We start from the raw sequence: 27,743 nt of genomic DNA, 5'->3' as shown, positions 1-27,743 counted from the left end.
ATCACACCTTAGCCATATTTGATTAATAAGATCATATATCAGTCGATGAAAAACTAATATAAGTGTCTAGCTATTGCGTAACGAGCTCTTGTACTATTGGACTACAGCGAACTCTCTAATCCCTATTAATTACATTCACAAATGACCACGTACGTACACTTTCATTAAAGGGTTTAAATATACAAAACAAACAAATAATAAATCGCATGAAAGGTTTCCTGCATTCGTCAACGTTCATTATAAATTGATTTCTTAATCAAGATGCATAAAATACGTATGTACATATAAATTAAATTGGATTAATTGCTAAGAAACAGTCAAAAAATGATCTGATTACAAATCATATTATTATAAGCGAACATACTTTTGAACTAATTAAAATAAAATAAGATATAGATTTGTTTCAATCTGATAATTTCAAATAATATTTTTTTAGTAATTTGTAGATAAAAATAATAGGAAAAATATTAAAAACACCTACGAGTATTAGAAAAAATGTTTGAACAAATAAAGCATTATCTTGAATAATTTTTTTAAACATGAATTCATCAGTTATAAGTTTCTATATGCCCCCAACAACTCTAACAGACATGCGTCGTTAGAAATTCAAATGTCGCTGCCACTGAAGTACGGGTTTAAATAAACCAGTCACAAAGAACTTTGCTGCATTTCATGGTCTTCTGTTATCAACCGTTCGATTAAGAATAAGTAATTTTATTGTGTTAGACACAGTTTACCTTGAGTCTGTGTAAGTGAATATGGTCGCAAGAAACTTTTCTGTTCAGGAAATTCCCTATTCTCGACTTTTACAAGTTCCTGACGATGACCGAGATTTTATAACACTTGAGGAACTGAAACCTGTTATTGACCAACAAAATCTTCAACAATATCATCAATCAAATTATTACGAATTGTCAAATATTTCTGAGTAAGTTGTTTATAATTATAACTTATTATTTTTACTGGTAGTGGCTTGTACAGGGTTATTCTCAATGATTGTAGTCGAAGCAGGCTATGCCCATGTTATAAAATTTTTGTCGCTTTCAGGTGAACTGTCAATTTTCGTCGCTGTCACTGGCATTTTTTAGGTGAAAAGTGCGGTGATTAGAATTGTATTCATTTCCTTTTAAATTCACGATTAATTCTAACAATATTGAGTTGTTTAATTCCTCTGTGTGAACGATGTGTATTCACTTAAGTATTCATATAATTTTGAAAATTTTTATATGGAGCGGCAACCATAAATTTTACATTCAGTTTTTACGCCTACTTGGACTACAATCATTTAGAATAACCCTGATTAGTTAATACAAACTTATTGGTTTTTCTGTCTTTTTAGTAATCCATGCAGTTCAAATATTTCTTACCAAGACAATGTAAATTCTAAATCCCTTATGGAACTGCAATCCGTTGACAGCACACTAATTTCCACCAATCGGAAACGTAAAATGTCTTACCAGTAAGTATTAAGATTGTTATTTTTATCAAAATGCGATATTCTGATTTACTTTCTTTATGGTCAAAAATTAATAGTTAAGTACATTTGACAAGAACATGAGCTACGATTTCCCGAAAATTGATCAAACTAATTATAAGTGAATCCTCATCAATGCTTATAACAACTCCCATAACGCAAACCAATCAGACTCAATCGTTCCTGGATCTAAGATTTTCAGTAAACATTACTTATTTAATAAAGTTAAATGCTTATTTGATTAACTGTTAATTAAAGTCATGTTATACAGTTAGGAAACTTAAAGGTCACTTGTAAGAATTCTTCATACGCCAACAAATTGTTTAATGAGATTTTATACGATTTCCTATGACGTTTAGTGCTTAAAGGCCACGGTCTTGGCATTGTTCTACATCCATCGTTAAAGTTTCTAAGTTCATTAATTCTTGAAACAAGTATTTACATAACACTTTTTATACTCAAATTGCTCGTAGGTAATTCATATCATCAATCATAATACTACGATTATTTATTTTTTTTGTTATTATTTTTTTTTTATGAAAACAAATCCAATTAAAAAAATATTTTTTTGTCCAATTAACTAAATAAATTATTATATTAGTTTAATAAATTTATCGGTGATTACAGCATCCACAATAAACTACACGTTTTCGACCACTGTGCCGTCGGAAGTTGTGATGACGGTCTTAGAATTAAAATTTTGTTAGTAAACTTTTAAACAGGATTTTTGTCATTGTTTTTTGTCTTCTTAAAAACCTAAACGTGTGCTCTGAAAAATGTAAAGCCTTATTATCAAATTATGATACAGTGAGTTTTTTTTAAGACTGGCCATAGGGTTTTACGTGCTAATTTTTCAACCCCCTGTTAACTTTTGTCCTCATGATTATTTTTTCATGTTTATAACTTCCAATAGTTCATCAGCATTTTTGATCACATGTTCAAATCTGTCCAATTGTATCATTATTATAGTGAGAATAATCTAAGTACATTATACAAGTGAGAATAATTATTAGGCATTCACGATCTTTTTGGGACCGAGTTGGCTATGATTTTTTCTTTTCATGTTGGACCAACTGACTCAGTGATGCAACGGATGCTATTTTTTTTTCTGTCAGTGTCTGTTCGACATTTTCTTGCCACCGCATTGCCAGATTTATTATTTTAATATTGGTAAGAAACTAAATGATTTGTTAAGTGTGTAAGAATAATTTAAATTTCCGTCAAAGGAACAGTCAAAATTGCCAAAACAATTTTATTACGATAAAAAATTTCAATTAAACGATTTAATTTAATTTAAAAAGGACAGACCAGATTTAAGAGATCCGGCAACAATGTACCTATTCAGAAAATATAACCCTAAACTGAAAACAACCTAACCTAACACAAAAAGTGTCAATTTCCTTTAGGGAATTTAGTTATCAGCAAGAAATTGCCAACAAAATCACTAGATGGTCACAGCCAACTCGGTCCCAAAAAGATCGTGAATGCCTTATATAGTTCGTATTTTGTTTTAATTTTTCTTTAGTGACAAGGTATTTTTCGATTTGACAGTAAGTGTCATCAGTTGTTGAACATGAACGAAGAACGATTCAGTGCGATAATATAATTTTTTTTTTGTATTTTTGATTTTGTACTCATGAAAAAATAATCCTACGAATACCCCTCGAGATTGAGAATAAATAGAAAATAATTCTCCAGATTCTTTCTCAAACTTGTTGCCAGATGCCTATTGCCTGGCAACAAGTTTTCGAAAATCTGTCGAATTATTTTCAATTTATTCTCACTGTCTTGTGATATTATTACAGAAAATATTCAACCCAGTTTTGTAGTAAAGTTGTGGGATATGATAATGCATTAAAACAATTTCAATTTAATAACCAGAAGCAAGGAATAAGTTAGCAAAAAGATGTTTTTTGAATTCCGTTTGCTTCAATTTTGAATTTTCAGTAGGCTAAAATTTCACCTGACATTTGTAATTTTGATAGGTAATTGATTGTGTAATTGCTTAACTACCTATGGAGGCCATTTTGAACATTTCATTTCATTTTTATTGAAGTAAAGAACCTTGTTATAACATAATAAATGAATTTATCGTTCTTGAAGTAATGTTCAGACTATTTTTTGCAATTAACATTTTGTGTGTACATTGTCTATTACCACCATTTTGGTATCACAAAATGAAGTAAATGGTGGTAAATGACTAGATAATATTATTGTTTAATCTAAAAAGAGCGCTAAGCTTTATATTATTATTATTATTATTATTATTATACACTGCCCGACAGACGAATCCAATTACGGGGCAGGAAACTTTAATGCTTATTCACAATGGACATAAGCTTGATATAAGGCATAAGAAATTCATGATACCTGCAGTGGATATACTATTAATTTTTACGTAACTTATGAGAAGTGACCTCATTGTACAAAAAGGCATGAAGAATCATATTCGAGTTATATGGACACATAAATTATTTTCCAATTGCCCAAATTTACAAATTATTCTTAGGTATCTCTTATGTATTTCTTATGTCTTATGTCCATTGTGAATAAGCACTTACGGCGTTCAGCAATCAGCTGAAAATATCATTGTCTTATGACTCATTATAATAAGTGCACATTTGGTGTAAAGGTGAAAACTTCAAAACATTCGTCCTGGGTATGGATATGTAAAAAGTTCTCGACTGGCGAGTTCCTTTGTTAGGCACATGAAGTGAAATCTGACTCAGCAAGTCAGGACAGTCAATTTTGTATTTGATCAATTTTTTTTTAAATTCATTGAAAAATTTCTTCTCCTGGTCTGAAGATCTAGAAAGCCAAACCTTTTGAGTAAGTTCTGTTGAGAATAACCTCTCTCAGGATAGACACCATCAGTCTTAAATGCTAAAAATTTGAGAAAACGACCCTGAATAGTTTCGACTTTATCCACATATCTCTGATAACTTGGATCCCAAATGATGCTGCCATACGCAAGTTTTGATCTTACATATGCACAATATAAGAGTTTTAATGTGTCAATATTTCTGAAGTGCATGGAACACCTTACAATAAAGCCAAGTGCCTGAAATGCTTTTGTAACGACAACGTTTATGTGGAACAAAGGACAATTTGTTGTCAAACGTAATACCTAAATCAACAACCGATTGAACTCTTGCTAATTTCACGTTATTAATTCTATATTCAAACTCAATGATGTTGATTTTGTGCGTAATGGACATTACAGTACACTTGTTCAGATTTAGAACAAATTTATTTTCATGACACCATCGACTGAGTTTGAGTAAATCATCTTGAAGAAGCACACAGTCACTAATGGTAGAGATTTCACGGTACAACTTAAAATCGTCAGCAAATAGCAGTTTCAAAGATGATAAGCCATTGACTATATCATTGATGGAAATCGAAAAAAAGAGGGGTCCCAATACAGATCCTTGAGGAACACCTTTGTAAGCTTTGTAATTTTCACAAAAATAAAAGTTAACAGGGGGTTGAAAAATTAGCATGTAAAACCCTATGGCCAGTCTTTAAAAAAAACTGACTGTATAGTGAAATTTTTTTAATAAACAATTGTCAATGTCAAAATTAAGTAAAAAACCACTCTGTACCACCCTAAAATGTGCGCATATGGACCAGCTGTATAACAATTTGACACCAAATCATGGTTAAGGTTATGTTCACTTCACTTCCCGTACCTTTCTTCCGCGAATTCATTTTCAAAACAAATTTCATGAGAAATCAGCAGAAATCTTTTTCGAATTTGAAATAAACTCTCTCTTTCAGGGCGCAGGCTCGGTTACATCAAAAAAAATGTTGACACTCAGTGTGACTAATCATGAAAATCATGAAAATCACTGTTTGGCCCGTACCAACATGACAACGTTTTGACAATTGTTTATTAAAAAATTTCAATTATAGATGTTACATATAAATTAATCTGTTTCTAAAAACAAAAAATAAAATTAGTTATTTTGATATCAGTAGCGCTGTCAGAAAATTTTCATGTTCGTTTGGGCGAAGTCTTAAAAACATTAATTAATTGTAAATTTTGAGGTTATCTTTGTCAGATGTCAAGTTAGGTACTATCCGTTTTTTAAACTCCCGCACTGTCAAAGGGTTTGCAAGTTGCCGTACTGTCATTCTGGGACTAGTAATTTTTACTTTAACGTTAGCGCAAAAATTTGAAATTTCAAATTTCAAGTTAAGCTTAATAAATTCACTTTCTTTCATTCAAAGTATTACTTACACGAAATGGCTGAATAAGAAGAAGATATGAAACGTAAAAGAATACCGTTAACGGCCAGAGAGAAGCAGGGTATTGTTAATTTATTGTTTAGAAAGAAGAGAATTAACTCCATTAACATAACCAAACTTTTCTTGTTGACGTTTTAATAACTAGATTTTGTGTACAGGCAACTGAAAAGGTATGTCACTTGGGTACGCTTCAAAAAAAAATTCAAAAATTTGACACTGACAGAGCGGGAGTTTAATAAACGGATAGTAAGTATACAGGGTCTATCAGAACTGGCGGACCAAAATAATACGGTGAATTCATCATCTTCTGGGAATAATAGGAAAAATGTTCAAAAAAATCTATCTTAAATAGTGATTACGAAAGAAGTAATTTAAACTGACCAATCCTATTGTTGATGTTAAGTTACCTATAAATTAGTTTTCCTGCTTTATTTGTAACTATGGATGCATTTAAAATTATGCATATGCATTGTTGGGTATCCGCATTGTTTGTGCAATGACGGACGTTTTTAGGTTATAGTATTTTTCAGGTTATAGTATTTCTGCTAGGATGTTCCCTATTGGGAAAACGAACTGCGTACTCCTGAGCAGCAACTGTGGCACTCTTATCACACTGTCTATAGATAGATAGATAGATAGATAGATAGATAGATAGATAGATAGATAGAGTTTATTGTGTTAAAAAATACAAAGTACAGTGTGGAATAAAATCATTTACATCTGGTTACCTTTGCACTACCCTTGTAAAAATACGAAATGCCGCTCTACAAAAAAAAAGAAAGCCTAGCCTCAAAATATTCCAAAATTCCAAATGTAATTTATTGCGAAGGGATGATATGAATGCAAAGTAGAGATTGAAATTAAAAAGGAGCTAACAAAAGCAAGTCACAGCTAGTGTTGAAAGTGGCCACCAACGTTTGTTAATTCAATTTAAAGTCGGTTTCAATGACATTTGTGCTGTCAATATGACAGTATGTTGGCATCATTTGCTTTTTCAGTTTAGTAATTTTGAATTTTCTAATTTGGCAATTTATCTTGACGCGGCAAATTGACAAATTGAAATTATTATCTATCATTTCTAACAAATCACAGAAAATATGTAGTCTTTTACACCATGTTGAAGGTTGGATTTTACTATTATTTATTGTTGATGTTTCACGGAATATAAATTTTCTTTTACCATAACCTCAATTTCTTGTTTGACATTTTTTTAACTAGGATTTGCTTATACATATTCTGAATATTGATTATGGATTTGTGTGTACTATGGCGGACAAAAAATTTTGAACGACTTGTTATTCCTTTGACATATAAATGTAAAACTGGCTTTATGGTCAACTAACCTCATTTTTTATTTTTGCCTTTCTTGTCGTGTCACCAGTGACAGATTAGTCAATCATAGATTATTAAAATAAAAAAAACTTTACAACTAAAACTGAAGAAGTCAATATTTGATCATTGCTCCATTTTGTTGTACAACCAAGAGCGATCTATTCCTCATGGACAGGCACAGATTTCGGTGATAGTTCGGGGGTGCCTCGTTCTGTTCCACGGAAGACACCCGCCTTCTTCCAGAACCTGGACGCCGAACCACCGTCTCAGTGTGTTCCCACTTCCGCATAATGGCATGGATAGTGCCCTTCGATAACCCTAAATTCGTCGAAATTTGCCCATACGACATACCCCTCTGGTGAAGGGTTACTATTTTGGCTTTAGTAAATTCAGATACGGCTAAATTATTATTATAAACTTGATAGACGTTTACTCGTAATTCAAACCGTCAATTTTTCGATTTAATTTATAAACGTCATAATAACAGTAAAGGGCAGCTTACATTGACATTTTTTGATATGCCAAAATTTGATCATTCAAAATTTTTTGTCCGCCATAGTACAATCTGCACCAACATATTAAAAATGACACTGACAGCACGGATGTCGTTGAAAACGACTATAGTAAATTGTAACAATTGTCAATTCGATTGATGACATTTATTGACAGAACTAATAGTTCGGCACTTCAAAAAAAAGTAGAGCGGTACAGGAAAATGTACATGTGCAAAAATTCCAAAGGTAACTAGATGTAAATCATTTTATTCCACACTGTATTATACACTCGTCCAACACAAACTATAAGACAGGCATATGAAAATATTCTGAAGAAGGAAACATTAAGCGTTTTTAATGACTTTTGTAATTGCCAGAAATAATTTCTATGAAATAATATTCAATTATTATGTCTTTGCAACAATCAAATTTGTTTCGATAGTTACTAATAGAATTGACAATTCCAAGGTCAAATTTTTTTATTTTTTGGCTCTGTAATTATGTTTTGTAAATAGTGACATGCAGGTAAACACCGTTCACGTTAGATTAAGCATTGCTAAATCGCATTATGTTGGTTAGCAGCATGTCACTATTTACAAAACATAATTACAGAGCCAAAAACTTAAATAATTTGACTTTGAAATGTTCAACTCAACGTGAACAAGGTTTACACATTTTTCCTATTATTCCCAGAAAATGATGATTTCACCGTATTATTTTGGTCCGCCAGTTCTGATAGACCCTGTATAAACTGAAAAGTTTATATATTTAGTTATACCGGGACATTTTTTTAACATTGAACATAGCCCATACTTATTCCCTATGTTCAGTTTTAAAAAACACAGGTCAATGCATGAATGTAATCACGTAACCAAGGTAACGAAAATAAGTACTTGAGAGATTAACAAAATGGTCAAGTTGTTTGAAGAAGAAATACACATAATGCAGTTATTCTATGCCAATCAGAGCATTACAAATGTGCGTGACATTTCCAATGCAACACATGATAGACGAATTCCATCAATCGGAACAATTTTTAACATTATTTCAAAATCTCTTGTGTACGGTATAGTTGGTTGCATAGCAACTCACAATGCATTGATCTGTGTTTTTTTAAATTGAACATAGGGAATAAGTATGGACTATGTTCAGAGTTAAAAAAATGTCCCGGTATACCAGTTTCCACGTTATACAAGGTGTCTCAGCTTACACTTTCCAGCCTAATATATCTCAATTATTTTCCAACAGATTTTTGTGAAATTTAAAATGCAGATAAAGTCCATTCAATAAACATCTGGACTGTCAAAATCAAAATCGCAGTTGTTAGGTTGATTAAATCACTAGTTATTTTCATATTGCCCAGTTGTTATCTATGATTTTTTAATTTTTCAAACTATTCATTTGTTTAAATTGACATTGTCAAATAAATTGCAAAATTATTTAAGTGTATTTTGTAAAAGAGGCAAAATGGAAAGTTCAAAACGAACTACGGTGGTTCTATTGGCGCGAAAGAGGAGGGCCATAAGAAATTATTATGAGGAACAAACAAAAAAGTGATGATAACGGGAAGCAATTTTGTACGAATTTGTGCCAAAGCTGTTCCAGTATTGTTAACTAAGAATTGGTGTTCGTTCTTGTGATTCACAAATCAAAATTTTGGAGAGATAAGTGTTAATCAAGTGTTAAATAATTTTCTTCTGAATAAATGAAACAGATTAGTTTATTTTGGATGATTTTGGTTGTTGTTTAATTTGTTACCTGTTTTCAGTTTGTCGCTTGTTTTTTTAAAACTTTATTAAATTGATCTAATTCATTTAGTTGCTGCATTTCACTTCAAGTGTTCGAAGCAATGAATGATTCGAAACATTTTTAGCTTAATGATTAAAAATGAAAACATAACCTAAATATATTTTGTAACTAGATTTTGATGTCGGTACACTCAAGCGAAAATTTTTTATATCCAAGTTCAGTCAAAACAAGCATTTTATTTAAAATTTAATTTTGACAGTAGGAGTTTTTTGAATTTATTGTTATATTTTAGACGGTGAAGAGTAAAGTCCCATTAATCCAATAACCCAAGTCTTAAAAACGTAATTTTTACATGCCTTTTTAAAATATTGAATCACTTAAGATTTATATCAAAAAATTGATCGTCAATAAAAAATGCTGTAAGGAGAAACTCGTCCTCGAAAGACGTCTGGTTTGCAAGAAAAAAGATAAAAAACTGCGTTAAAGGTAGCTGCAGATGCAAAAACGCAGACGTGTATGAAACAAACGCGCACCTCTTCGTAGAAACGCAGGTGACATATTTGACTAACTTTACAAACACTTACAAAGTTGAGGACAACATTTGGACGTAATTTATTATACTGGATGCTTTAAATCTTTTATAAAGAACTGAAACACGATCGGGATATTTTAGCGAGGTAATTTAGTTCACGTAGGCTTCCTTTGTCTTCAAATAAATTGACGACTCTCTGAACCTTAAATTTTGTAAAGCCTACTGTCGCGAGCAAAAAATTCTGGTCGTCAATATCATTTCAAAATTTGGTTAGATTGTCACAAATTAAACATTTTTCCCTGCCCACGTCAACAAAGTGTCAAAAAATTAAATAATTAATGTCATACAATATGATGATAGGTTATGATATTTACGATCGTTTTACAATGGAACATACCTATTCTATTGCGTCAAAACATGATTGTGACGACCAGTTTTTTTTGCTCGCGACAGTACATTTGGATAATGTTCCACGAGAAAACGAACTGTGTCATTGAAGTTCTTACTACACTCTCCATTGGTAAAAATTGTTTCCCTTTTCAACAATATTGAAATTTCTGCCATTGTAGTCTATTTTTAGAGTATTTTCAATAAATTTACACAATTTGACTTTTCTAATAAAGCGCGCGCTTACTTTTGACGGATTTTAAGGGGTGTACAAAATGTTGCTTGGGAATTTTTCATCAATTGTTTCAATAGGTAACTACTCAAATACCTTCAAAATTTAGATTAAATTTTTAACAAAAAATCTAATTTTTTTGTTGAATCAGGCAAGTGATTTAGTTAATTGTTTGTGCAGACACCTATTTTTTAATGTTTAAGAATCTAATAATAATTGCGGTTAATTTTCAATAAAAGAAACATGTATTAAAATTACATTTTTTAAATTGAGGTAATTTTATGATTACTAATTGAACCTTCATCGTCTAAAATATCTGTATTTTAAATTCCATAAAAATCCGTTGGCAAATAACCGAGATATTAGGCCCGAAAGTCTCAGCTGAGACACCCTGTATATCTCGAGAAACGAACACGAAATAGTTATTTTCATGCCGTTATCGACGGTTTTGCATGATTCAAAATCCGATGGAAACGTTAAATTCCTGGTCTAGACTTACAAAAGTGACTAGAGAATGGGCTGGCAGCATTGATTCTTAAATGTCTTAAATTTTTTATTTTTTAAAAATGATTTAAATTTGTTGGCATGAAACATTTTGTGGATTACAGGTCCAGAAAATGTTTTGCGAGTGCTTGTGTTGCCCGCCCCGGCTAGGCGCCTTGGCTACGCAGTACCATTCACACTCGCAAAATATCATTTTCTGGACTAGTGATCCAAATAACTATTGTGTATCAAGGCCAAAAAGTGCATCTTTCTTCGTCCCAGTCTGGGTTTTCTAGACGAAGCGCAGCCGAGACTTGAAAACAGGCGAGGACAAAGGGCACTTTTTGGCCGAAGTGCACATTAAATTTTTTACGCGACCGCACGAACTAATAAGGCAAAAGACTAAAAGACATCATTGGAAAAATTCCAAACTTATTTTTTATCTACTTTTTTCAAATAATAGATACATTTATTAATACAGAGTGTCTATAAAAGAACATATACAGAGTGATCACAAAAAAACGCCCCAGCTTATATCGTTCTTATTTGAAATGCAATTTCAACGAGCGGTACATCAAATTAAAGGGTTCTAAAAGTACAATAAACTGTATATAAAATATTGCTCTTAGCAACCCTATCTTCCAAGGGTCAAGGGTCGACTTAATTTTTTTGGTACAGTTAGATTCATTATGTTTTTCTGAGTTCAAAAATATAGCACACCCTGTATATTAAAATGTTATTATAACATAAAAAATAAATAAAGGTCAATTACAAATTATCAGAAATAAGTAGAACTTTATTCGTAACAGCCCATAAATTACACTTAGCCGTGGAAACACAAAAAATAAAAATTTATTTTGAAAATAAACTTCATTTTGTCGTAATTTTTGTTTAATTTTTTTCTCTTTCTGAAATATGTCGTTCTTATCGTCAGTTAAGAGAGTTTTCGCGTTACGTTTTTCAGATAACCGTGTACGCTAACGCCGGTGTTGCTAGGCAATAGCGTAACCGATTCATTATTACAATAAGCGATTACGGTAATTGCTCGCGAATAGCGTACCGGTTATTTTAACGGAACGTAACGCGAAAACTCTCAATTATGATCGAGAATGCATACATAAATTATATTTTTTGCTGTTTGTCCGAATTTTTCGACTTTCCTTTGTAATTGTCCTGATTTTTTTTTCCTGTAGGGATAGAAGTTCAGGTTTTTCCTAACAATTTTCTGACAAGTGGAGAGTGGTACTATTGCGGGCAAAAAAAGTGGGACATCAACGTCATTGTCTTGACTTTTAATGTGAAATAACCCTTACCTAATTCTAACCCTACTTTGAATTGATTGACGTTGTCATTAAGTATTGTAGATTGTAGGAAATGATTGTAAGTAAGCACGTAGTGAATATTTATTTAATGTAAAGTTCCAATCAAAATCTACCTTTAGCAAAAGAAGATGGCATTTGGAAAAGGAAAATAAATTTGTAAACTGTCAGCTGGAATAGGTAGTGTCAAAAAAAATGACAATAAAGCTTGAACTACATCGAATTTTTCATAACTGACAGAAATTTGATGTCTCACTTTTTTGCCCGCAATAGTACATAAGTCTGAAGTTATAACTTCCTGCGGGAGTTTTTTTGGTTTTGTTCCATTCGTTGGCCTAAATCTTCAACAATTTCGTCATTCACTGGCGGTCTTCTTACACTTTTACCTTTTTCAATACTTCCAGTTGCCACAAATCTATCCACAATCCTTCTAACATGTGGAATTAAATTTGTTCCCACATGTTGTCATTTGGAAATTTTCGGAAAAATTCTTCGTTGCAAGCGTTTATAGAATAAACCCACTCTCCATTCTGCAGGGTACCATTTCGGTAATACGACATCACAATGAAGGTGTTTTGCTCTAGCGATAAAACCATTGCGGTTTACTGAAAAGATTGCTTATAGGTAATATCAAATTACAGGCCAGGACACTAGCTGTGTTGCCACATTCCCTGGTAGGCCATTCCATGACCTACGATGTTCCAATAATTTTGAAACGATTTCGACATTTAAAATAAATTTTGACAAGTCCTTGGTCAAATTCGTCAAACTGAATTAAAAATGTCATTTAAGTGTTGCGTACCAAATTGCAACTCAAATTATGCGTCTTCTTCAAATTACGTAGGTAGCTAAATACTTTTATTTAAGTTTCCATCAAATGAGGAAACGAAGCAAATTTGGAAAGAGATTTTAAAAATCGAAGAGTGAAGAATTCGCAAAAGTAGCCATGCTTGTGCTAAAGATTTTAGCGGGACAGTTATCAATGGGGACAAAATGAAGCGACTTGTGCCAAACGCGGTGCCAATAACTTCTAATTACGAAGAAATTACACTTTGGGAAGAAATAATCAAAATTAGTGATGACGATACAATCACTAGAGAAAATCATTTGGTTTTAAAAAGGAATATTGAAATGAGACTGGGAAGCAAGTTACAAGAAATGGGATGGGATTTAGGCAATGGAGAGAACAAATTGTTTATTTAAGTATTTAAGTTGGAAATGCCCACCTCGCGTTAGTTTATAACCAAACAGTTTCAATAGTCCGGAACACAGCAGAGCATCTGAAATATTATCAGTAATGATGACTAATGAGCACCGTTATTTTTCTGTCCCTAAGGTGGTTTTAAACTATATGTTACAATGCGATTACGCATTTTTGAACTGTCGTAAAATTAGATCACTCATATTTGACAAATGTAAATACAATGACAGGTTTAGTGGATTTCGATTTTTTTTCACTAAATGTTGGTGAAGCAATGTTGTCAGACTGTGGTAGGCCATTCCATAGCACACTGCCTTTGGTCAGTGCCATGGCCTGGTAAATGTAGATCGCCTTGTTATTACTTACTGTAAACGTATTATCCGTTTATTAAACTCCCGCACTGTCAGTGTCAAATTTTTGAATTTTTTTTGGAGTGTACCTATAGTGAGATACATTTTCAGTTGCCTGTACACAAAATCTAGTTATAAAAACGTCAACAAGAAAAGTATGGTTATGTTAATGGAGTTAATTCTCTTCTTTCCAAACAATAATTAACAATACCCTGCTTCTCTCTGGCCGTTAACAGTATTCCTTTACATTTCATATCTTCTTCTTGTTCGTAAGTAATACTTTGAATGAAAAAAAGCGAATTTATTCAACTTAACTTCAAATTTGAAATTTCAAATTTTTGGGCCAACGTTAAAGTAAAAATTACTAGTCTCAGAACGGCAGTGCGGCAACTTGCAAACACTTTGACAGTGCGGAAGTTTAGTAAATGGATAGTACGAAAATAAATGTCTTACCTTCCTACTTCGTAACTTGTTTTTGGTATTCACAGTTCACACTTATGCGAAAAAGCGTTTTAGTCTTGATAAAGACTGTTGAAGAAAATCACAAGCAAAACAACTAAGACGTCGAACTCACAATTGACGCTAACATTTAATTAATAATTTACCTACCGGCTTCAACGGCTTCACATAGTTCGGTCAAAAAAATATACGGGGTGATCAAGAAGGACTGTTTAAGTTGGTAACACTGGATCGTATAACAGGAGTGGCTTGTCGTTGTTAATGCTATACGTATAATCTGTTTAAAAATCAAAAATCCACCACCTGTTGAATTATGTTGGCAAAAAAAAAAAGAAATCCCTAGAATAAGTTTCATTTTTTGGGTTGGCCCAACCTCCTGTCAAAATTTGACATTGAACTGTTGAGTTTATTTACGTAACACAAAATAATTATTATGTACAAAAAGGTGGTAGCTACCGTATCATAACTTTTGAGAGATATAATAAAATAATAATAATAAAATGAGAATGAAAAACACGATAAATTACGACCTAAACAATTGTCAACAGTTTTCTTTCATAACTCCACTTTTTTCTGACACTTGCAAACACAATAAAAAGAAAAGTTGGCGACGTTGTCGGTTGTATTTTCGAGGTAGAATGCAGTGTTGGTGGATTTTTGATTTTGAAACAGATTATATATCAGATATTTGTCAAATAAACCAACAAAACATATCCAGTTGCAGTGTTATAAGAAACCCAATTAAAAAATTATCTTAATTGTATTGCCAACTTAAACAGTCCTTCTTGATCACCCGGTAGAACCGCACAATTCCACAGGACTCTTGATATATGTTCTTTTATAGACACTTTGTACATATTAACAATTTGTTTAAAGTATTTTTTATCATGCCAACAAAACGAGAAATTTATTTATTATTTGCAATACAATTACTAATTTACATAATTTATGGTGACAGGACAATTATTGCGATTATCATGTGCGATGTCCGGCGGCGTATTAGACATTTATTCAACACTTTTGCTGTTGTATTATACATTTCTTCATCACGCTGTTGCTATCGATTATAGGAACGTTCATTTTCTTATTGTACATCAAATAAGAATAAGCACCAGAAATAAAACGATACAACACTTTTTCGGCAAATAACATACTTTGGTTAAATTTAACTGTAAAATATTCATTTGTTTTCAGTCGGTGTACTCGGTTTTGTCGGTTTCGTTGTTAACTTACTAAATAGGCCAACAGATGGTGCCACGGTCCAGGGTCAGAAAAGTGCGTCTGAATAAGTGCGTCCGAAAAAGAATTACTTTTCGTCCGCATGGGAGTACGTAAAATTACGTTTTTCATTAAGGGTGCCTAAAAACATATTCTTTAATATGGAGCTTAGATAAATATTTACGGGTGTGAATGTATTGTACGGATAACAGATCGCGGATCAGTTGTTTAAATCTTAGGCTTTTACACGAGTGCGCGTTCTCAATCAACTCTCCAACGCCAACTTCGACGACAAAAAAACCCACCTTTTTGTTCGCCTGTTTTAGAATATAAACATTCTGATAGTGGTTTTAGATACGGAATAACCCACATTCTAGGACTGTTACAGAATATTAGTCCATTACTTGTTACTGGTGGCGACATTTATCGCTATTATTGCAAGTCGATGACTTTTATCTAATTGATTAAACCAAGGAATGTAGAAGTAATAGACCTAGATAAAGAAGAGAATAGATTGGCCACTCTCTCAGGTTTAACTGGTATGACTGGTAACAAGTTTCAGCGCCATCTATAGTGGCCTCAAAAAAGTTTTACCGAGAGTCGGTAAAAAGTTGATTGGAGGCCTGTAATCGTGCTAAGGCGGCAAAATTGAATCCTGTACTACGCACTGGTTCCAAAAAAATTTTAGGGTGATAATTAGACTTAGGCGAAAAATAGTGAGCGCGTCAAGAATACCTCCCACCATCACGATCCAAGGCAGCGCGCTCGTATTATAAAAGGATCAATGGTTCACGCTCGCAGCGAAAAGATAGCGGTGCGGCACTGTAACGGACTGGTGGGGAGCGCCAACTATTTTCCGCCTAACCCTAGTGATAATTCAAAACAAGGTCAAATAAAATGTTACAATATTTATTATAAAACAAGTAAGAATACAAAAATTGATATACGAGCAAAGCGAATGCATAAAACAAGGCGTTTCTACATATACACATATGTACGGTCGGTGAACAAAAAAAACTGGGACAAAAATGACAACTGTTCAAATTCAAATTTGGCAAATTTGCACCGTTTAATTCAGGCTTGCTAACAAATAGGTTAACTGTGGTATCATGACATAAGACAAAAATGCCACGTGTGGTACATTTCTTTGGCGAGCAAAACAATATTTTTACTTACGTTTAGCTCGTTAGCGATTCCTCGTATGATAATACCCTCCCAAGGCGTTGTCTAATTAGGTGTTTTTTGAATTCAGTTAGATTCGGCATTACAGCTAACAACATAACTGTCAACAGTGATTGTAAAAGTCAGTTTTATTTTGACTTTATTTTGACAATTAAGAACTTGATACAAATGTAAGAAATTTTGCTTGTCCCAGTTTTTTTTGTCCACCAACCGTACAAAGGCCGACAAAAAAAAACTAGCCATCATTTAAATGTCAGTGTCAAAAAAGTATTCATTACACATTTGGATTTTGACGTAACACAAAAGTGATGTCTAGTTTTTATTGCCGGCCATTGTATGTATGTATTTCAATTAAAAAAAAAAAAACGGGAAATGTCAAAAAAAAAGCCCGACACGTTTCTTTTCATGTTTGTCATAGTTTGAAAATAGCTTTTTAGTAATAAATTACAATTTTTTGACGGTATGTCAGTTTATAAATAAATAATTCAATGACATTATGTGTTTAAAAATTATTTGATAGGTACTGTCGAGTAGACAATTAATTGACAAATATTGAAAACCAAATTTACATTACGAAATATGTCGTTTCCCGTTTTTTCAAATTCACCTACATTTTGAATAATAATAATAATAAATACCTCCACATTTATACACAATTTTTAACAAATATACAGGAGCACGAAACAACAACAATTGACCATTTCTATCTCAACAATTAATGACACAGATTACTTCGGAAAAGGTATTTCAATTTACTTTTTTTGTTATAATTTTCAGATTGTAGTGCAAGTATAATAAAAAATAGCGTATAATACACGTTTTAACAATATTGTAAAACAATACTCGTAAAAAAATAAAATAAATACAAATTTCAATATATTTTTTTAAAGATAATTGGATTGATCTCTTACTTTGAGTGGGAGTGGTAAACAAAGAAGTCCTCACCATCTTGGTCTGTGGTAAGAAAAGAGCGATCAAATTAATTTGTAATCGAGTCATCCATGGATTTGAATCCGTCTTTTAGATTGATATGCCCAGATCTAACCTGTGTTTTTTGTTCAAGAAACGACATACGATTTCGGATTCATGGATAACTCGATTACAAATTAATTTGATCGCTCGATATGTCTTTTCTGGCTCTTCCACAGACCAGGATTCAGGAGAATGCCCAATGATGGTAGGAGGTAAGGCTCAAAACGCATCTAAATTAAAATAAGTATCAATTAGGTATTTGAGCTATCACATAAAAACAGACCTACCTTTTATTTTTTCAGGAGTAACATATTTATATTCTTCCTGAGGGTGACTGAAGCAGTTTTCTGTCTTGGAATATTCCTCAAAGCCTGAGAAACAAACATAATATAAATAATTAAATATAAATTTTAATTTTTCGGAAACATTGATTGATTATTATTAAACTTTAAAAATTTCACATCCGGGTACACAACACGGCTTCATTTTTTTTACAAATTATCCAATTGAACACAAAAACACAAAATCTACTTGTATTTTTCCACTATCCACTAAATTGCGTCATGCGTCATGTCTGGGAATTACTAGGAAAGTGAATGCGATTGGGGATTTATCCAGGATGACCAACCATAGGAATTACTAAATTGTGTTGGTAGTAGCAAATTTTTTAATTTTTTTCTGATCTGAGCGCCATCTGTAGTGGCCGCAAAATATTAAATTTGATTCAAGCTCGTCTAATAGAGTGCCCTACCCTGGTCATAGAGCATGACCAACTTCATTAAACTATAGTAGCTTTCTTTTTGCAAACGCAGTGAGCTGAGATGGACTGATCTGAGTCGCTGAGATCAGTTTGACTTTTGTGAGTGAAACCGGGTAAAAGGAACGCGGGCGCGGAACGCTAAGCTCAAATGTCGAATGTCAGAATGTCACGTCGTCTAATTACGATCTAATCTAAAAAACCCAAAAATTTTTCAAAATGACTTTGTCCAGAAATGATTTTAATATTTCTGCTTCCCCATTCTCACTAGAGAAAAATATCTGTGGATTATAAAACTATGGTATAAAATAAGTGATGATCCGCCCATTTTTTGTTCTCTGCAGCTTGTATATCTTGCTATTTTTTAATAATTATACAGGGTGTTTTCGAAATTGAGGTGTTCCTTTTAACCTGTGATAGTATGCGTTGTTCTAAAGAGTTTTAGCCAAAGTCACCTTAGTAAAATGTGAACGGCAATGAAGATACAATAAGTTAATTTTTTTGAAATTTCTGAAACCGGTCCTGCTCAAATTTGCGCTGATTTGTTAGAAATTAGAATTGACAAAAAAAAATCAAATGAGCATGGACGTTAATCAAAAATACTGTCAGAGTTGTCATCTAATTACTAATTAGTCGGAATGGCTTTATCATTACGAAAATAATGAGCTCACAGATATGTTGCTAATGCATGGGCAATGTTATCACGTTATCAGAATGCAGCTGCGGCGTCCAGAGAGTACGCAGCGCGATTTCCAGAAAGACACCATCCTGGGCCACGTCAGTTATTAATCTAGGACAGCGGAGAAATAGACAGGACCGGACTCAAAATTTTAAAAAACAATAAAAATATGCAATCAATTATCTCCCTTAATACAAACATTTTACTAAGAAGTTTTAGGCTAAAATTCTTAAGAATAATGTATAGTATCTCGTGTTACAAGGAACCGCTCAACTTCGAAAACACCCTGTATTTGTGCCAAACACTTTATACAAAACATAACCTAAAACTACGCGATGACTCGCTTTACTTTTTCCCCCACCACCAATATCACAAAGTGAGTTAAGAGGAGTAGATACCAATGTTGACCTTGAAATTTCCACAACACCGGCTCGGCTGTCAGAATAAGCAATAAACCCGGCAAACCAACCCCTGCTTATTGTAATGATGATTTACATGATTTACAATAGGGTCTTTCACAGGCATGTATTATTTTGACGCTTTGGGTAGTGGTTCAAATAAAAGTATCGATATTATCTTGTTAGATATTTAAAAATGAAACACATTTTTTAATTTAGTTATTTGCTTTGATCGTAAATCTAATAAAGCAATCTATTACAAAAAATAAAACAGAACTTTCAATTATTTTTAAATATTTCATTTAATATCTCTTATTGGCATATTTCTTGATGTTCTAGGATCAATTAATTCAGGTAGATAACACTTCATATAAAATTGTTCCAGTTTATTTTTCATTTTTTTGTCCCAAAAGTCGTCATTTTTTTCTATTACTTGTGTTTTTAGTTTGTTTTTTTCCTGTCCACACTGCCAATATACATTTTTTTTATTTGTTATATGAAGTCCAGTCGTGGTTGGTATTAATTTCGTAATTACCATCATTTTTAATTTTCCAAAATGGGATTAATTTCTTCATAATGGCTTCGCCGCGTGTTAAATTTTGTTTATACGCAGTATAAGAGCATTTTATTTCGACAAGGCTATCGATCTTTTCTACGAAACCATCTGGGGATGCTCCCAAGAAATAAACGCTCTTATCAATAAAAAGACCACAGGAAATTATTTCAATGTTGTCGTTATATTCTTCGGTTAGGTTTTTTCCCAGTTCCTTCTTGGCGTCAATTTCATGTATTTTTCCATGATTTAAAGAAGGAATTTTTGTTTAAATGACATTGTACAATATAGATTTTATAGTTCCGGCAGTATTTGTAGTTTTCTTTAGCTTACAAATTTTGCCAAAATTTGAGACAGTTATTAATTTCCTTCTTTGTTCCATCCATTCACCATCTTCATTTTGATCTGCCGTTCTTCGTTCAATTTCAGAAATTTGTTCATCCGTTTTTTTTAATGATTTTAAAATTTCTTTCTCCTCTTCTTCATACATTTCTCTAAACATGTCAGTCTGTTGAGAATTTTCACCATAAGATTCGTCAGGTTTATGTGTCCTGGAGTGCTGGTACCCTTTTGAATAACCTTTTTGCCTCAGTTTTATTTTTATTACATCACGTTGTTTTTTCACTTTCGCCATTCTTCGAATGTCTAATTTCCTTATGATTCCATTTTTGTTCCTTCTTAATGTACCATGCGTCATTCATCAGGTAAAAATACTCACTTTCGCTTTATTCTTCCAATTTGTCAGGTTTTGAGTACCTCCTCTATTTCGTTTTCGACTTGTAAGTCTTTTTATCATTTTTTTATTAGCTTTGGCCATATTAAGAGCAAGAAATAAATTCCTAGTATCTAACCTCTGAAAGAAGAAATAGAATTACTAGGTGTAGAAAACTTAGATATTTTATCACATACTTACGTCACCAATTAATAAAACACTAGTAATAGTCTCACTAAAAGTACATACATATTACAAATAAACACTATCCACGTTAACGGGTACACAAGTAAAACAAAACAACTAAACAAGAGAACACAATAAAGAAGCAAGTAACGAACACAGGCCGTAGTCAAAATGGAAAGACATGAAATGAAAATCCAGACTAAGGGAATACTTTATCTATACTGTAAAGAGGAACCAGGTATAGGAGGGTTTGGGTACATTATAAATCCATCAAATAGCTTCTAAGGCCCCCGCTTGCGGTAGACTTATTATTGGGGATTCTAAATCATCGACGGCAAGCTGAATTTTACTTTGCAAATTGTGCTAACGCTGTAATATGAGCTTATTAATTAAAATATTTTTACCGGGTTTGAACCTATCATTTTTAAAGCAGTAAGTCTACATTTTGGCTTAAGAATATATCCACAATCTGGTTTTGCATTGTTGTAACTAGGAACCATCAATTTCACGAAAATATTTGATACGTTTTCTAATAATAAAAAAAAGAATTTTTAAAAAATTTTCAAGCCGATTTGTAGGGAATGGTTTGCTCTTTTAATGAGATGATTTCCATGAAAATATGTCCATTAGGGCTAAAGCTACAGTGTTAGCACTATACATTGAAAGCTCCATAAGAAAAGTACGTATCTACTCCTCTTAATTCTCAGTTATCTACATCTGCTGTCGAGGTGGAGCAGCATCGGGAAGGGGGAAAGTAAAAAACTCACTTTATTTGTCTGAGCCAAAAGCAAAAGGAACGCGTACCTACATAAGTGAACCAAACTGATCTGAGCAAAAATATCTGAGTTTTGGTGCAAAAGGAAAGCGCCTTATGTTATGGTCATCCCAAATGTCGAAAAAAAGTAAACCAAATGACAAGTCGATGATGGACATGACCAACTTCATTAAACTATGTTATGGCCATTCCAATTCCATTCAAATGAGCTTCGTATGAAGTATGTCATGGATAGTGATGAAGTGGTGCCATCTGTTTGTTAGACATCAAGGTAAAATTGCCGTCAAATTTGAAATTTTGTCAATCGAAAAACTCTGAAAATGCTCATTAAATGCATTATTTGTGGCAATTCTGAAAAACCTTTATTTCAATTTCCCAGCGACAGTGGAGTTAGAGCTAAATGGTTTGAGGTTCTTCGGGAAATTTGTGGTACTAGAAAAGAAATTCGTTAACATAGTTTAATGAAGTTGGTCATGTGATCGAGATGAAGTGGCGATATCTAGTGAAATTTAGAATAACCACACATTTAAAAAGTTAAATATCAGGTTATGTTATATGCCATTTCATTGTCAAAAACTGTCAGTTTATACTTTTATGACACTATGGCAGGAACATGAAAAATTAGTTAGCGTCTTAGAACCTCGAATTCTGTAATTCTTGCATCGTTTTACTCCGAAATGATCAAGTTCGACGACGAAATTCCCATTCGGAGCGGTTTTGCTGTGATCTTTCATACTTGCGTGTGTAAAAACGTATTTAGAGGAAAGTTAGCATCTTAAAACCTCGATTTCTGTAATTCTTGCATCGTTTTACTCCGAAATGTTCAAGTTCCACGACGAAATTCCGATTCGGCGCGGGTTTGCTGTGATCCTTCATATTTGCGTGTGTAAAAACGTATTTAGAGGAAAGTTGGCGTCTTAGAACCTCGAATTCTGTAATTCTTGCATCGTTTTACTCCGAAATGGTCAAGTTCCACGACGAAAACGTATAAACTGCCAGTTTTTGACAATGAAATGGCATATAACATAACCTGATATTTAACTTTTTAAATGTGTGGTTATTCTAAATTTCACTAGATATCGCCACTTCATCTCCATCACATGACCAACTTCATTAAACTATGTTATGGCCATCCCAAATGTCGAAAAAAAGTAAACCAAATGACAAGTCGATGATGGACATGACCAACTTCATTAAACTATGTTATGGCCACTCCAATTCCATTAAAATGCGCTTCGTAGGAAGTATGTTATGGATAGTGATGAAGTGGTGCCATCTGTTTGTTAGACATCAAGGTAAAATTGCCGTCAAATTTGAAATTTTGTCAATCAAAAAACTGAAAATGCTCATTAAATGCATTATTTGTGGCAATTCTGAAAAACCTTTATTTGAATTTCCCAGCGACAGTGGAGTTAGAGCTAAATGGTTTGAGGTTCTTCGGGAAATTTGTGGTACTAGAAAAGAAATTTGTTAACATAGTTTAATGAAGTTGGTCATGTGATGGAGATGAAGTGGCGATATCTAGTGAAATTTAGAATAACCACACATTTAAAAAGCTAAATATCAGGTTATGTTATATGCCATTTCATTGTCAAAAACTGTCAGTTTATGCTTTTATGACACTATGGCAGGAACATGAAAAATTTGTTAGCGTCTTAGAACCTCGAATTCTGTAATTCTTGCATCGTTTTACTCCGAAATGATCAAGTTCCACGACGAAGTTCCCATTCGGAGCGGTTTTGCTGTGATCTTTCATACTTGCGTGTGTAAAAACGTATTTAGAGGAAAGTTAGCGTCTTAAAACCTCGATTTCTGTAATTCGTGCATCGTTTTACTCCGAAATGTTTAAGTTCCACGACGAAATTCCGATTCGGCGCGGGTTTGCTTCATATTTGCGTGTGTAAAAACGTATTTAGAGGAAAGTTAGCGTCTTAAAACCTCGAATTCTGTAATTCTTGCATCGTTTTACTCCGAAATGATCAAGTTCCACGACGAAAACGTATAAACTGACAGTTTTTGACAATGAAATGGCATATAACATAACCTGATATTTAACTTTTTAAATGTGTGGTTATTCTAAATTTCACTAGATATCGCCACTTCATCTCCATCATCATAGACAACACAGTAAACCTATAGAACGCAAACTCCCATAGTTTTTTCAAGGTTGGTAGAACTGACTAATTTGTATAATAGGTTGCCTCGTTTCCATTTAAAGCAATAGTCTGAATTTTTTCCCCCCGCAAAAGTTACTCGTGACGTCACAGTGTACTAAACTTTTACTACAGAGTCTGTCGATCATGCATTAGGTGTTCCTTCGCTAGAATAAATCCCAAAAAGCCACCCAATAAACTCCACGGAGCTTATAAACCTTAGGTTCTATTCGAACACCCAAAATTTCTGGGTTGATTTTACGTCACGAGTTACTTTCCCCCCCGCCCCGCAATTTTCAACGAGGCAACCTATTATACAAATTAGTCAGTTCTACCAACCTTGAGTTTTTTGTGTCCCGACGCCATCTACTGGCTTGTGGTAGGTGCAAAATAAGACACAGCCAGCTGGATATCCTGGCTTTTTTATTTATTTTAATTTTCAAATAATTTATTTATGAAATTAAGACTACGAGTACATTTATTTTGAAGTTTTTATTTTCAAATTTTTTCGATACATTTTCATTGCATTTTTATAAATTTTGGTTTGGTATTTCTTTTCCTCAATTGCGACAAACAGAGATTTATGGCTTCCTCACCTTCAAAATTTTGCTCTTTATTTTGACATCGAATTTTACATGTAACGTTTTCGGTACATTGCAGCCCCTAGTTGCAGCCCGAATTTTGGATTAACATTCTGCCTTTTTATAATTTTAAATATGCTCAGCTTTTCTCATTTTCTTTTTGAAACTTCCACAAGAATTTATATCTTCATTACTACATAAAACAGGATTTACACAATTTACTTATAGCGTCTTCAGTAGAAATATCGTAGATCAGTAGATCGGATGAAAATTCTATAAAAAATAGTTTTCAGTTAAAATATAATTATCAATATTTTTTTACTATTACTGGAAGTACTCGTAAGTCTGGATTGGAAAAGGAGGGAAGTTGTATCGAGGGTATCTACGGCCATATTCGTTCGTGCCGAAGTCTTTGCTGGTAAAATGAAGTCCACACACAGTGTAGCTGTTATACCTACACTTTCATAGGCTCCAAAGTTGATAACTGCTTGTTACCCGTCTTTTAATCCATTCCATAAAACGCCCAGGATATTTAATTGGATTTGGAAATCTATGGCGAGTTCCACATGGTTTATAATTCCTTTGCAGGGTGCAAAGTCGCACAATAGTAAATTTATTACTTATGACTTGATATGTCAAAATATAATTTTTTACATTTTGGCATAAGTTTCCGCGATTTTTATTTTTATCAAGGCCATCTGAATCAAAAAGCTACGCTTATAAGCGTAGCTTTTTGATTCAGATGGCCTTGATTTTTATAAAACGGCAGCGTCCCCTGACGGCTTGTGGTGGGTGCGTTTCCAAAAAAATGAGGAAAATGCATAGGAGTTTGCGTTCTATAGGTTTACTGTGTTGTCTATGTCCATCATCGAGTTGTCATTTGGTTTACTTTTTTTCGACATTTGGAATGGCCATAACATAGTTTAATGAAGTTGGTCATGTGATGGAGATGAAGTGGCGATATCTAGTGAAATTTAGAATAACCACACATTTAAAAAGTTAAATATCAGGTTATGTTATATGCTATTTCATTGTCAAAAACTGTCAGTTTATACGTTTTCGTCGTGGAACTTGATCATTTCGGAGTAAAACGATGCAAGCATTACAGAATTCGAGGTTCTAAGACGCTAACTTTCCTCTAAATGCGTTTTTACGCACGCAAGTGTGAAGGATCACAGTCATAGAATAGACTAATCACAGCAAACTAACGCCGAATCGGAATTTCGTCGTGGAACTTGAACATTCCGGAGTCAAACGATGCAAGAATTACAGAAATCGAGGTTTTAAGACGCTAACTTTCCTCTGAATAGGTTTTTACACAAGCAAGTATGAAAGATCACAGCAAAACCACTCCGAATGGGAATTTCGTCGTGGAACTTGATCATTTCGGAGTAAAACGATGCAAGAATTACAGAATTCGAGGTTCTAAGACGCTAACTAATTTTTCATGTTCCTGCCATAGTGTCATAAAAGTATAAACTGACAGTTCTTGACAATGAAATGGCATATAACATAACCTGATATTTAACTTTTTAAATGTGTGGTTATTCTAAATTTCACTAGATATCGCCAATTCATCTCCATCACATGACCAACTTCATTAAACTATGTTAACGAATTTCTTTTCTAGTACCACAAATTTCCCGAAGAACCTCAAACGATTTAGCTCTAACTCCACTGTCGCTGGGAAATTGAAATAAAGGTTTTTCAGAATTGCCACAAATAATGCATTTAATGAACATTTTCAGAGTTTTTTGATTGACAAAATTTCAAATATGACGGCAATTTTACCTTGATGTCTAACAAACAGATGGCACCACTTCATCACTATCCATGACATACTTCATACGAAGCCCATTTTAATGGAATTGGAATGGCCATAACATAGTTTAATGAAGTTGGTCATGTCCATCATCATAGACAACACAGTAAACCTAGGCATGGCCAACTGTATCAAAACGCTAGGCGCTTATTATGGCCGTCCCACTTGGTTTGAAAAAGTGTTCCCGTCGAGTAGGCCCTGGAGCGTACGTACAGTGGCGCCCCCTAAATTAACATTAGGAACTGATTTGAAAACGAAATTCGTCACAATGACAGTATTGACAGTAGCTGCGTTCGTTTATATCATTTTTATGCTAATTTACGTCAAAATCATTCGGTTATTATAAAATGAGCAAATTGATGTAAATCTAAATCGTTCGGATATTAGACGTCAGAGTCATTAGAGGAAGCTCGATTTGCTAGGGGTTTCTGGACCGAGGATGTTGAGATTTTGGCGCCTGTCACAATAGTAGGGTTATTATCTGGTTATGTTTATGTAGTATGTGGAACAAGAGAGAAAAACAAGGGCATTTGCACAAGGTTTGAGTGGTGGGAAACGATGTAGGAGGACGCCCTAAAGGTATCTGGCCAGAAAAAACGCGAAAATTCGACCGGGAGCTAAAGTGAACAATTATCTACCCTATTTTCGTTCGTTTATTTCAGATTGATCTCCAATCAGCTGTTCAAGTCCATTAAATTTGTGCTTGCATCTCCGAGGTAGTATCCGAACGCACCTAGTACCTAATCAAAACTTAGAAATAGTGGAAAAAAAGGTCAATATGATTTTTTAACGTTCCGCTGCAAATTTTTTTAAATTAAGCTACATTTGATGCATGATTGTCAGTAACAAGCTAAAGAACAATGAAACCATAATCTGTGAAAATTGTGCCGTTGTTAATGTTGAATGGAAAAAGTACCCTGCAGCAATTGTGTATCTACTCGTAGTTGATAACCCGTGGATAACATAGCAGAGCATTTTGTTGGCTGTGCGAGGTCTTTCACCAATGGTTTTAGATCTGGTATTATCCAAACCATATACAGTATATTATATCGTTTATAACGATGTGGAAGGGACCGGTGAAATTCGGTCGTTATAACCGTAGGTCGCTATTTCCAAACACCATTTTAATACTGAAAAATCTTTTAATTTTCATAGAAAAGTGTACATTTAAAGGTAAATAAACGTGTCGATACATTTTTAAAGCTTTTATTACAAATTTAGGATCTCATCCTGTTGAATTTTTTTCATAGATGACAATCTTTATTATAGTGTTTTATTTTCCTCCAGTTTTATTGTTAATTCCCAACATCTCAAGTGTTATCTGGGATGTATCTCACGGCTTGCATACTAAATTGCGCCCGTTTCCTTGTGCCCCACCGCATTAATTTACCGCGTCCCTATTACTTCTATACTTCTTGGGTACTACCAGGGCACAGATTACTCATATAAACAGATAGTGCACTCGGACCTCGAATTGTTTCCAGTTTCAGTG

General features: G+C 33.4%; 1 protein-coding gene and 1 long non-coding RNA gene across 5 annotated transcripts in view; both read left to right on the top strand.

The window, feature by feature from the left end:
- The first annotated feature begins 639 nt into the window (after positions 1-639).
- Positions 640-27,743, top strand: part of cyc (basic helix-loop-helix ARNT-like protein cyc) — a 137,220-nt gene continuing 110,116 nt past the window's right edge. For 3 of the 4 annotated variants that reach the window (XM_069062032.1, XM_069062034.1, XM_069062035.1), the window contains exons 1-2: positions 641-928; positions 1,340-1,459. In XM_069062032.1, coding sequence (XP_068918133.1) covers positions 759-928; positions 1,340-1,459 — 290 coding nt within the window. In that variant the 5' untranslated portion in view covers positions 641-758. Of the gene's footprint in view, positions 929-1,339; positions 1,460-27,743 lie in introns of all 4 variants that reach the window. The other variant, XM_069062033.1, reaches the window with a different exon arrangement.
- Positions 25,262-27,447, top strand: LOC138141339 (uncharacterized). The gene is made up of 2 exons (XR_011163100.1): positions 25,262-26,830; positions 26,914-27,447. It is a non-coding gene; the product is annotated as an uncharacterized lncRNA (long non-coding RNA).

The sequence above is a fragment of the Tenebrio molitor genome, chromosome 1, assembly GCF_963966145.1.
Source record: "Tenebrio molitor chromosome 1, icTenMoli1.1, whole genome shotgun sequence".
In the NCBI taxonomy this organism is placed as follows: Eukaryota; Metazoa; Arthropoda; class Insecta; order Coleoptera; family Tenebrionidae; genus Tenebrio; species Tenebrio molitor.
The sequence above is the reverse complement of the archived record's forward strand: the minus strand, read 5'-3'. Positions and strand labels throughout refer to the sequence as shown.